The sequence below is a fragment of the Rhipicephalus microplus genome, chromosome 4 (genome assembly GCF_043290135.1).
Source record: "Rhipicephalus microplus isolate Deutch F79 chromosome 4, USDA_Rmic, whole genome shotgun sequence".
In the NCBI taxonomy this organism is placed as follows: domain Eukaryota; kingdom Metazoa; phylum Arthropoda; class Arachnida; order Ixodida; family Ixodidae; genus Rhipicephalus; species Rhipicephalus microplus.
The window spans coordinates 76,461,195-76,473,793 of NC_134703.1; the positions used below are offsets into that span (position 1 = coordinate 76,461,195).

General features: G+C 47.4%; 1 protein-coding gene across 1 annotated transcript in view; it reads right to left on the bottom strand.

The window, feature by feature from the left end:
• Positions 1–8,803: 8,803 nt before the first annotated feature.
• XRCC1 (DNA repair protein XRCC1) overlaps positions 8,804–12,599 on the bottom strand; it is an 89,934-nt gene continuing 86,138 nt past the window's right edge. Inside the window, exon 14 of the mRNA XM_037423198.2 lies at positions 8,804–9,340. Coding sequence (XP_037279095.2) covers positions 9,227–9,340 — 114 coding nt within the window. The 3' untranslated portion in view covers positions 8,804–9,226. The remainder of the gene's footprint in view (positions 9,341–12,599) is intronic.

The following is a 12,599-nucleotide window of genomic DNA, read 5'->3' on the forward strand; positions in this document are numbered from 1 at the left end:
TTAGAGAGCTTTGGCACTAGAACACGGAGCCTGCATGCTGACCTAACTGCCTTTTTTTCTATATTTTCTTTCTCTCAACTACATTCAACATGTACCAAAAAAATTTCGGTACATGCTGCGGATTCGGCATACAATGAGGCTGAATTCATTGCGTCATTTCGAACTGACAACCACCAGCGCAGTGGCTTAACAGATAATCTGTCACCCTGCATAGCTCACCGAAACGCGTCATGGCGAAGGCGACCACGTTTTGATGGTCGCTACGCTCTGCTCTTTGCTTATATATCTTTGTGAAAATTGTTCAAGTGGTCACTACAGTCACTGTTTCAGTTTCGTGGCAAGAGTTGGAATAAGTTTGCATATAATTGAGATTGTAAAACAATTACCACACGTTCCTTGTATAGAAGGGCGAAGCGATGACGAGGCATAGTAAAGTTTAACTAACATTGCATAAAAATATGTATGCCTTCTTTCAGTAACACGAGGTAGCTTCCGTTATATAACCCAACAGTTCTCCCCCAGGGGGTGCTATATCTGGATGCGAGTTTAATTGTTTGTTTGAATGAAGAGTTTCTCGGCTCCTTCATTTTCATGGTGACGGTGTCACCGACGGCCGCGCCGAAACAGTCGCAATAAACATCAAGACGTGGCCATTAGGGTACACCAGTTGGTCTCAATCCCTCGTTTGCTATTAAGGCGCACGTCATCATTACGTCGGATAGTTGACACGTGAAACCCCAGAAATGGCTCGCGCAGCATTTTAGGCCGACGCCTCGAGCCACGAACTAAAGAAGAAGAAGGATCTACTCGGAGCTCTGTGACGAAGCCCTGCTCTGTCTTCAAAAGGTGCGTCCTCATGAAATGCCACGTGACGAAGCGAGCAGCGCCCACAACTCCCACGTTCTCATTGTCTGCTTAACATTGTCCGCGCCGCTGCTTATCTCCGGTTTCGCGGCACTACTCTGGACTTTAGTGCACGCCCTGACTGGCACCTCGTACAAGCCCCGTCCCGAGCAGCCGCCATTTTGTTGCCCCGAGGTCATCGAGACGATAATCTTGCTGTCCAATATGTCGGTGAACCCCTGCAGCAACATCATGAGTTACGCCTGCTACAAGAAGAGCGAGCTGGACCGCCAGGCGATCGTGCAGCGCGCGCTCGCCTCGGCCGTGCTTAACCCGACTCTCCAGGGCAAGCTGCGAACGCCGGTCGGCGACATCCTGAGGACGCACTACGAGAGCTGCCTCGTATCAGCCGTCAGCAATCTGTTCACCACCGACTACGCAGTCAAAGCCGTCATCGACCTCTTTCGCCGCTGGACGGTAAAGTCTACAAGCTCGCCGCGCACTCCCGTGGACCTGATCAAGCTCAGCGGTCTTCTCCACTTCCGGTACAACATATTCAGCATCTTTAGAACTGAAACGGTACGACTGGCGGAAAGGAATGAAACAGCTTACGTCATCATTGCCGTACCCGCGCCAAACATCCTGGCTGCCGGCGATGCTGGCTCGGCCAAATACGCCAATGCCATATTTGTAGCCGCGAACGCTTATACTGGTCTAAACGTTACCATTGAGACTATGACAGCTCTGATCACCCGACTGCGAGGCGCGATATATTTTTCAACCAAGGAGCTCTACGTCGGCAAGTTGCCTGCCCTTAACTACGTGTTTCCCTTCGCGGACATCTCTTCGTGGAAAGTGATCCTTAGACAGGTCCCTCTCATTGGCATGGAGGATCCCGTCAATCTCGTGGGCGTCGTGAATGTTCTTCTCGACAAGCACCCGTCCGTCCAGGCAGCGGCGCTCGTCTATTTTTCTGTGCACACGACCAAGTCCGTGTTTTACGAAGAAATCAGACACACGGAGCAGGCGACGAGCCTAGTGGCGCGAGCTTCTTTCTGCAGCCAGCAGATCGTGAAGCTGTTTTCACTCTGGGACGTCTTGTCGACGCAGCAGATGACCAGCCCAGACCGAGATGCTGTTGTGATGCAGCTATTCGACAGCATCGCCGAAGCCGTGGTCGCGGACGCAGTGGTCACCTTCTCTGAGCACCTCAACTCGAGCGAAGTTCGCAGCGTGTTGAGAGGCGTTAGTGTCGTGCTTGCCATCGACATGACTGCGCCATATGCGCATCATCTGCCCTATGTCAGCGACGACTACTTCGAAAACGTGATGGAGTTGCGCGACTTCTATTTCCAGGTGAGCATTTGAAGGTGTATCGAAAAAAAGGACTTTCTGTACAACGACGAGTCACATAAACACATGCTGTACTGAGTGGCATGCGCAAAGAATCGCACCAGACATCGCAACACGTGAAATGTGCAACGAGCGGATTGTATAAAGGCCCATCCATTAGAAAGCGCTCTGGCATAATTCATGATCACCAAAAGCAAAAAAAAAAGTGTGCAGCGGCGCAGATGCTAGTGTTGCCTTTCAGACGCTTATGGGGTCATAACTTTTCAAAATGATTCATTATGGCGTAGACGGCTCTTTGCAACAGCGCTATCAGTTGGCAATCCTGGACATATTTCCTTAAAAGCGGCCTACCTTACACTCACGGACGTCTCTTTTCTCACGGCACGGTTGATGATGATGATGATGATGATGATGATGATGAAAAACATTTATCATAAAAGAGGGAGGTACGGGGCCAAAGGATGACCCCGCTACATGGTCGGCGTCCTTAGTCCGGGACACCGCATGACGAGGCCCCTACTCGCGCTTGTCTCACCAGAGCCCGTTGAGACTCTAGTGATGAGCAGTTGAGGAGAGAAGTCTCACATGCCTCTCGGGAAGGGGTAGGGGAAGGGGGTAGGTGGGGATTTTTCGGGCATGCCCATACCATGTGGAAGATATCACACGTCTCCCCACAGTGTGGGCACCGTCCATCTGTGTTCGCATCGAAATGTTTTAGGATTGCAGGACAGAGTAGAGTACCTGTCTGCAGGCGCCTTAGAGTTCGCTCTTCCGCCTTACTCAGCCCCTTCGCAGGAGCCGGGTAAAGGCAGTGAGTGTCGCGATAATAGGTCAGAATTTTTTTGAACCGCAGCAGTGGTGTATCGGCCTCCGAGTCATAAGAGCCAAGGTGAGGAGCCCGGTGGGTAAGCGCTCGGGTGGCCGCGTCAGCGGCCTCATTACCTCGTAAGCCCTGATGGCTAGGAGCCCATACGATGCGTTTCGGGGCTGGATCAGCGAGAGCCCGTTTTAGAATTTGGCTGGCTAGGGGGGATATCTCTCCTACCAAGTAATGAGCACATGCTTTCCGGGAGTCCGTGATGATAACTTTCAAGTTGGGGTCCGCAGCAGCAAGCGCTATCGCGACTTCCTCAGCGCGCTCTGGATTTCGTGCTCGGAACGAGAGCCCATTGACATGCTTTTCCCGGTGAACTACAGAGGCCGTGTAAAATCCCGTGGACGAAGGCCCTGCTATATCTACATAGAATACACCAGGTCGGGAGCCGTGTTGCCTACGGCACGGTTGAGGGCTAGGTAGATTCCATGCTGCACTTGCCAAACATGCATCACGATCCCATTCTTCCGCACGCGTTTGTAGTCTGCCTTGTCGAATCCTGGCAAATCCCAAACTATCCCTCGAAGTCGTAGACTAGTAATACTGTTGTGGCGCTTTCAGGGACCACAGCAGAGCGGCAAGGGTTGATGTCTACTCACATATGCGTATGTTTGCAGTACCCATCAAAATATTCGGTAGCTCAGATGAAGTTGAAGTGTATGCCGCAAAGTTGGACGTCTTAATGGTAGTGGCTGTGTGCTTCTCGTCCACCACTCTTACCAAATACGGCGCTCTTTCTGTCTCTTCTCGTTCTTCTCATTTGCAACCTTGCGCCACGTATTTCAGTCTTACCAAAGACGTCGTGCACTTCCTGTGCCTCGCATTGACCCCCCGTCGACCCACACTAATGTTTGTTGTGGGTGATTTTAATACAGACGTAAAAACAAAGAACACCTTTTTACCACATATACCTGAGATCATTCCTTTTCTCTCCATTGCAAGTTATCCCACTGATTTGAAGACCTCGCGAAACACTCGCATAGACCTCGTCTTTGGGAGGCAGGCATTGGTGCAGTACGTTGAACGTATCCCTACCACTCACTTCTCTTACGTCCACAAAGCTTCCTTCTTTGCTGCAAGACTTTAGAGAGAGATTCGTGAAAAATAGTGGTATGAAGCTGTACATACATAATGTCCCTCCCAACCTATCGCAAGTTCAAAACACCTTAACAACTGCGTTTAGGTTTCGCATTATAGGCAGTACTGTTATCAGTCATCAATGTTTTATATCCTTCCAGGTCAGACGCATTAATGCTGCACGGGGCCTCCCAGAGGTGCACAGCTTCCGGAAGACCCTGTTCGAGGCGTTCGTCAGCAGAGCTGGTAACCGCATCGTGATCTCGGCCGGCGTGTATACGCTCCTCAAGTTCAACGACACACGCATCAGGGGCAACCACTCCCGACTGAACGGCGCAGCTGTCAACAACGCGGCCGTGCTAGGCGTGCTGCTCGCCGACGCTCTTTGGGACGCGCTGATCGGAAGCGATCGCTGGGACCCCCGAACCAGGCAACAGCTTATCGACCACACGGTCTGCATAAATGAGCTCACCGGGTTCATCCTGACAACCCACCTGAAGTACCCGTTGCTGTCCCTGCAATCCGCGGCCCGCACCATCGCCGCACCGGGATGGCACCAAAGGGCTCTGGCGTTCGGCCCGTACAGCTTTTCGGCGAGCCAGATATTTTTCATGCTTTTCGTGCTGCACCATCCGTGCCAGACTCTGAACGTGAACGACGAAAATGTCGCGCACGAGGTATACGTTTTCACTCGGTACGTCGAAGAGTTCCGTCGCGCCTTTGGTTGTCCGGTGCCGAGTTTCGACTGGGCCGCTCTCTGTTCGACGTTATAACGAAGACGAGCCGCGCAGTTCGCCGTCGCGTGCGCGGCATAAGCACAGACGTGTGACTCGTCGAAACACAAAGGAAGCAAGAAAGACTTCTATTGTTTTCCACTTGCGAGATGTCACGCAATGCGCATTACCGATTATGAAAATCATTGTATTTCCCTAAACTATGCCGCAGTCGTTCAAATCTGAAAGTGATTCTTCTACACTGTATACACCTGCTTGGAGTTATCGCACACCCGTAGTCTTGAAGACTGTCTTGCTAGATAAATATGGTGAATGCGGAGGACGACATTTCCTTTCATTGCTGTATTTTTGAACAATCCAATTTCACTGCTTGAATTTCTCCGTTCAGTATACTTCTTGATAATTTTGTCAGCGGTACTGTCTTAATAATTAAATGCAGCTGTGTTACATAATGTACGTTTGTCCGCGAGAGACATGATTTTCTTATGCTTGCCTCAGGCACAAGACATTTCTCCCATAACCATTTCACAATTTTCTTGAAAAGTTTCGCACAAAAAGCTACCATTTGATTTCACTTCATTTCCCTTTTATGTGCAGATACGTTGAATCATAGTTTCCTAATATACACTAGAGGGAACTCTGGCGCTAGTGTCTATGGGAGCTGCAACGCACGGCGCTTCAGCGAGCATGGCAATAATGGGTAGTACACGGATTTGTCTAATATTCGTACTTCTGGCCTGCTTTTAGCTCCGTGTGTGTTCGCGTGGCTTGGAGCTGTTTTCTTACGAAACAAATATTAGCGAATGTTCAGCGGTTGCGCTTCACCCTCTTATTCTCTTAGACTTACCTTTCCAAATCGGGTCACAAAGTTCAAAAGGATTGAATCTTTCTTTCAAAACAAAACCGAAACAGCAATAAACGAAGCCGCAAGTACGATTCGCCACCCGCAAGTACGAAGACTAGACAAATGTGTGTACTACCCATCATTCCCATGGTCGCTGAACGATCGCAGCGCCCCAGTCCCCTCTATAGTTAATTTTAGGAAACTCTATGCGTCGAATAAACCGATTTTCATCTACGTTCTTCGGATATGTGCCGAAATAAACATTTCTTTCGCTGGAGTGGGCACTCAACGATTCTAAAGAATCGCGCCGTCCGGCGAAGTGTGGTATTGATCTCAATATCATACAGTATAAACTTAACGCTATTCACCGAATTATGGACCTGACTGCGCTAACTCTATATTTATGAGGGCTACGCATCATACTAGAAACAGGTAAACGCTTCAATAATACCGCCGGCGCATATGCTAGGACTGTAGGAGCTTAACACCCTTCACAGCACCTAAGCACGTTCTTGGGTGCGCATAAAAACACCTCCAGTGTGGTGGCCGTAACTTCAGTCCTAGCGTATTTCAAAGAATCTACCGCAAGTGGGACAACCTCATATAGGGACCGCCAAACTGAATTCTTGGCTCGCTCAGCTATTTGGTCCAATTTTAAGGAGTCTTGCAAGCCACTCACACAATCCATATAGGTGATTTTACATGGTGTTGGCACACGTGAGCTTTAAAGAAATGGTTCAACGCTACGGAACCTTTTTATTTGTAAGGCAACCGCTGAGGGCGCGCTTTGGTGTTTCGGACTTTTCAAGTGGCATCAATTCAGCAGCAGGTCATACTTCTCATATTGCAATATCTATAGGTACTTATGTTCTTTTTCTAGTAAATATAAACATGTAAAGATGTACTCAAGCATCCAGCAAGATAAGCTAGAGATGCAGGAAAAACAGTTTGCGGTGATAATTAAACACTAGAATACTTTGTGGCTACAGTTTGAGCTGGTGGGCGAAATTCGGAGATCAATATTGGTGCTAACACTAACGAAATCTGTGTAGGTAACAAGTTATCACAGCGGTCACCAGGCCGATTAGGTTTGCGGGTTCACTGTAAAATCACGAATGTGTATAACACCGGGCGACCTCTCTTAGAGTCGGAAGAGCGCTCAGTCAATCCGTTTGTTTGTCGTCTGCTAGGTAATATGTAATTCTATTTCCCGAAGTGATGAAGCCATATTTGTCGATTGAAACAGTTGGGCTGGATGTGCAAACCATTGGCGATTGAGCTCTTAAACGCTCGCGCTGAAACGTGTCAAACAGGAGATCGCGTGATAGCGACGACCTCACGATGACCACGACTGTTTTTTGAGTCGGATATATCTTCGTAGCATCGCTTTCAAACCGCGCTTATTGGCTGGTTAAGGAAAGGCCTGCAAGCAGCCTCGCCAGTCATTGGACAAGCTGTAATTACGTCAGGCAAAGCGACACTGTCACGGAAAGTGATTTGCACTGAGTATGGTACCCCTTCTGGAGGTCTCCTTAACGCACACCGGCGTCAAATTCGCTGCGAGTATAGGACGAATACGCCGGATACACTTTCAACCTATCCCTGCTTGACACGTAGGAACAAAATTTACAACTTTTTCGATCGGTTTCTAGTCCCTACAGCCAACGCTTCCAAACTGCATGCTCTCACACACGCTGACACGCCAGATATAGTGCAATATTTACTGTTAACACAGTTAATTATGCACGCGAACAACGATGATGCGACACATTCAGGCAAATACAAAACTTCCTACGAGGTCTGACGACGTCGTCACTGTAACCGACTGCGCTTATTATGTGAAAACGCGAAACTTTCAAACAAAAAAAAGCCTATTTTTTTACGCAGTAACTGCATGCCGGAAAGAAAAAAAGAAAGAAAGAAGGAAAGAAAGAAAGAAAGAAAGAAAGAAAAGGAAGGAAGGAAGGAAGGAAGGAAGGAAGGAAGGAAGGAAGGAAGGAAGGAAGGAAGGAAGGAAGGAAGGAAGGAAGGAAGGAAGGAAGAGAGGGAGGGAGGGAGGGAGGGAGGGAGGGAGGGAGGTTAACTAGCCACGTGCCCAGTTTGCTACCCTACACTGGGGGAATGGGAAAGGGTGTATATATATGAGAGGGAAAGAAAAGGGAAAGAGAGGAGAAAATTGTCAGTACATGGATTGACGCGTACGCAGCGGTGGTACTATGCAAAAGTCAAAGGCGTTCACGTGGGCCCGTAGTACTCACAAAGTGCAAGAGGGCTTTACCTGCCTCGTGAGCCGAAGAAAAACTAAAACGGCCGTAAACAAAAATATTCGAATAAGCACGGGGCAAAAAAAAATGCAAACAGGCCATACTTGCGAAGAACAAAAGTAGCAAGGCCGCTGAGCAATTTCATTTATAGGGTTTCTTTTTTTCTCAGAACACACGTACTGGAGGTCGCGTCACAAAGGATATCCACATTCAATGCACTCGTGTAGAAAAGAAATGTTAAGGACGCCTGGATTTAGCGCAGAAAGTGCACGGTCACTAAACGCTGCACATTACTTTTGAATAAGAGAACCACAAAGAACATTCACGTGAGAACTGCAGCAAGAATAACAGCAAGCGAAACTTATCTCGATTTATTTTGCCATGATGTGTAGTTCGTCCCTTACACAGCATGTTCATTTATATTCATCATGGGCGACATACCAAATCGTAATGGTATGCAAAACTCAAAGAGAAAACAAAATTTAATTGTCAAATTGTCAGCCCTGAACCTAAAGTACGCTCACGTGTCACTAAAGCGAGTGCTCTAAAGCAAAAAAAAAATGAACGGGAGGGGGAGGATTGAAGATAGTAATCACAACATGATAGCGTAAAACGAAAAAAAATTCTTGAGACATTCGTAGTAGCTCCACATGTTTCTTTTATTATTTTTCGATAAACACACACGTTTGTATTCGCAACACAGACGCGTGTCACGCTTTGGAAATACGCTGCAGCGCGCTGAGAGTGGCTGCTGGAAAGATGCGAAGCAACATTCTTTTTAGCATATATATTCAGCATGCTTTGAAATGCGGAACACACATCACATAAAATATCGCTCGTTCCCGCGAAAACGAGAAAACAGAGAAAAATTCAACGCGCGATACAATCGCGTCACCATTCGCTCTAGAAAAGCAAATGCGACACGACAAATTAAAAAAAGTAAATTCTAATGACGCAATACCAACACCGGCAGTGCATTAGTAATGATAAAAAACATTAAATCATCCAATCGCGGTTTTAAGGGAAGCTGCATATCGCCACGAAAATGCGAGCACGCCTGATTCGAGAATCTTTGGGCAGCTTGCGTGACGTCACCGACACTTGGCAGCCCTGTACTAAGTGCTGCTAACGACCGGGCGATACTCGGTCAAAATGCGAGCGACCGACCGTCAATTCCGTGCAGTGAATAAGCTAAGCGCGCGGTTTTCCTGAGGGCAACAAAGAGGTGACGCGTCCGCTACTCCGGGCAGGCGACCACGAAAGGCTGGTAGGGCACACTTCGGCCTGCCTCGTGACAGCGGGTCACCCAGCGGGGCCGCAGGAACACCAGAGTCTCGTTCGCGCACAGGGCCTGCAAAGAGACGAACGTGTTCGAAGGCGGGGTGAAGCGACACTCGCCTACGACGTAAATCTTGGTTTCTCGAATTCTCTCTGACCTATATAGGGGAACCCCCAACGCCATTTCTGGATTGGCACGGAACCCTCCACTTCTTCACCAAGAGGAGCTCGGTCAGATGTGAGAGAGAGGAGGGCGTGCGATGGCTTTGTCAAATGCAAAACTCAATGCAAATTTTCTTTCATCAATCAGTAACACATTCATACGTGCACTGGGTGCGAGTGGTGGTAACATGCGAGTGAGTCGCATTCGTCCTGACCACTCACAGCGGAACCCTGAAATGCCGTTCACGGAACCCCGTTTGAGAACCACGATGTAAATAACAACAGCTGCTGAAGTCTTACGTCACGAAACCGCGACGTGATCATCGCAGACGTCGTTGCGTAGGGCTACGAAAATTGCGATAACACGTAGTTCCTCAACGTAGCCCCTAAATATAAGTACACGGGTCTTTACCATTTTCGTCGCTATCGAAAAACGCGACCACCGGAGCCGAATTTTATGCCGCGACCTTCGGTTCAGCAGCCGAGCACCGTGAACGCTATAGGCCGAGGCAGCGGGTAAAATTAGAATGCACGGAAAGACGCGAAACAACGAAAGAACAGTGCTGGCTTTCAATGTGAAAACGTGCACATTTTTTGCAGGGCTCAGAACGCTAATTCACGTGCAGGCTGAGCGAACAAATGAGACACCGAGACAAAGATTGATAGATGACAGAGAAGCTATCATTAACGTTTTACTAGAATAAATATTGATACGGAACTTATTTCGAGAAAGAGGGGCAATCTGATGTCTTACACAAAAGGCGCTCTAGAGCCTGTTCACTGAACTTCAGGTGTTAAAATGCGTGGCAAGATGACGCAAGGTATGAACACGAAAAACAGACAAAACAGGGAACAAAAGTATGGAAAGAACATAGGTGCTGCGGTAGGAAACACATTATTACAAATATAAAGTGCATAAAAATTTAAAAAAACAAGCCCATACCAAACAATAACTGCCGTCCGCACTACAAGTTGACAGTTAAACACTTGACAACGTCGCCCATGCAAGTATGATGTTCGTAATGATAGCAATTAGGCCAACATATGGTTAGATAGCATACACAGAATCAAAACTAGAACAATAATAATAATAATAATAATAATAATAATAATAATAATAATAATAATAATAATAATAATAATAATAATAATAATATAATTTTACCTTAGCATTTTGAGAAATCAGCACAGAAATAAAAAATTAGCCAGCCAAAGCCTCATTGGGCTTGAAGGGCAGAGCTGAAAGAAGACAGCAGACCACAAGACCACATAGATGCAGACACTTTTTTTTTTCGCTGATGAATACAAAATAAAGACGTGCTTGTACGGCAGTGCAGGACTAGCTATGCAATCATAGCTAGCTATGCTAGCTATTATTGCATATCTTATAGCTATGAATACAAATCAGCCTAGCTATGCAATCATAGCCATGCGATCGTGCAACAATAGGACCCCATCAGATTTTTGCTGACGCAAATAAGAAAAAAAACAGGGAAACGAGAAAGAACATGACAAAGTATCACAACATCGTTCTAATGCGTGCAGAATACGAAGGAGAAAGAAAAAAAGAAAAACATTAATTATATTTCCTTTAGTACACAAAGGGCCACGCATAGCCTGATGCAACATGACAACCCGTAGGTTCTGATACCGCCGATGCATTTATCCCAGGAAATGAACAAGTATAGCCAAGGAGTTACAGATCATTGCGACGAAGAAGTTGCTTCAGTATGAATTTTGATTTAGCACAATATATTTTCAGTATCGGATCTCGACAAACACAGATGCAGACGGTCATGAGCTGAAAGCCACAAAACAGCTTCGCGAGGCCCACGGTCCCTTGAACTTGGCATCGACATAAAGAAGCACAAATATGTCGCAGAAAAAAATACACTATCGTCTTTTTGTTCAAAAGAAAGCACGCGAAGTCAGCTTAGCAGGTAAAGCATGTCACTAAGCTCAATGGCACGCAGGTCCCCACCCACGGCATTCGCAGTTCGACGGGGCGAAATGCTACACACAATATGAGCCCGTTAATGAACCCCAGGTGGCCAGGCTGATGCGGAATGAATCAATGAATGAATTCAAAATTTTGTTCCATAAATGAAATGCGCAGTACCAGGCCATATAGGCGTGCTGCATCTAATAACCACGACGCGGTTTTGACACGTGGAACTCCAGGATTCTAATTCGTTTTCACCACGAGGTACGGCAACTCAGGAAATGTGTCTCACAGTCTGCGCACAGATGACGATTACAAAGGCCCGAGCATACGGACGGTAAAGCGGAAAGGCAAACCCCAGGTACTGTACAACCTAAAGAAAAGAAAAGAAAAGAAAGAAAGAAAGAAAGAAAGAAAGAAAGAAAGAAAGAAAGAAAGAAAGAAAGAAAGAAAGAAAGAAAGAAAGAAAGAAAGAAAGAAAGAAAGAAAGAGAACTTTTTCGAGTGAGTTCTCAACTACGCGTACAGACGCGGCCACGTCTGTGCAGAGCACGCTAACAGCCGGTTTTCGCGCTGAGGGGCGAAACCTTGGGGCAGTATCTGGCTCTGGCGTAGTCAGCCTGACAACTAGGCCGTGCATGCTCCTGATACATCACTTCAGAGCCCGAAACTGCCTCAAGGTTTCGAGAGGAAAAACCGGCTGCTCTAGCGCTCCACGGAGATGTGGCCGCGGCTGTACATGACTATCTTTACACAGATAAACTAACTCTCCATTGGGTCCGAAGACTCACCGACAAGAGTACAATAGCTTTTCCATGACAGTCCACTAGTCTCTTTAAAGAGAGCCATCTTCGTGGTGGCATGTTAGGACTTCAAAAAAAAAGAAAACAATAGGACTCTCTTTTTTGTATGTGTATTAGCGATATAAAGCAAGGCAGACTCAACGCAAGGGTACGTCAAAAATTATCTCTCTCTCCCTCTCCCTCTCTCTCTCTCTCACACACACACACACACACACACACGCGCGCGCACGCACACACACGCGCGCACGCACACACACACACACACACACACGCACACACACACACACACACACACACACACACACACACAGGAAAGAAAACCACGACCAAACTATTCGTACGTCCGCAATATAGCTCGTCCCAACAACTCACCGCAGGAGGCGCGGCTGCGGTGCCCATAGCGGGGAATGAATTGCCGCCGCCGGC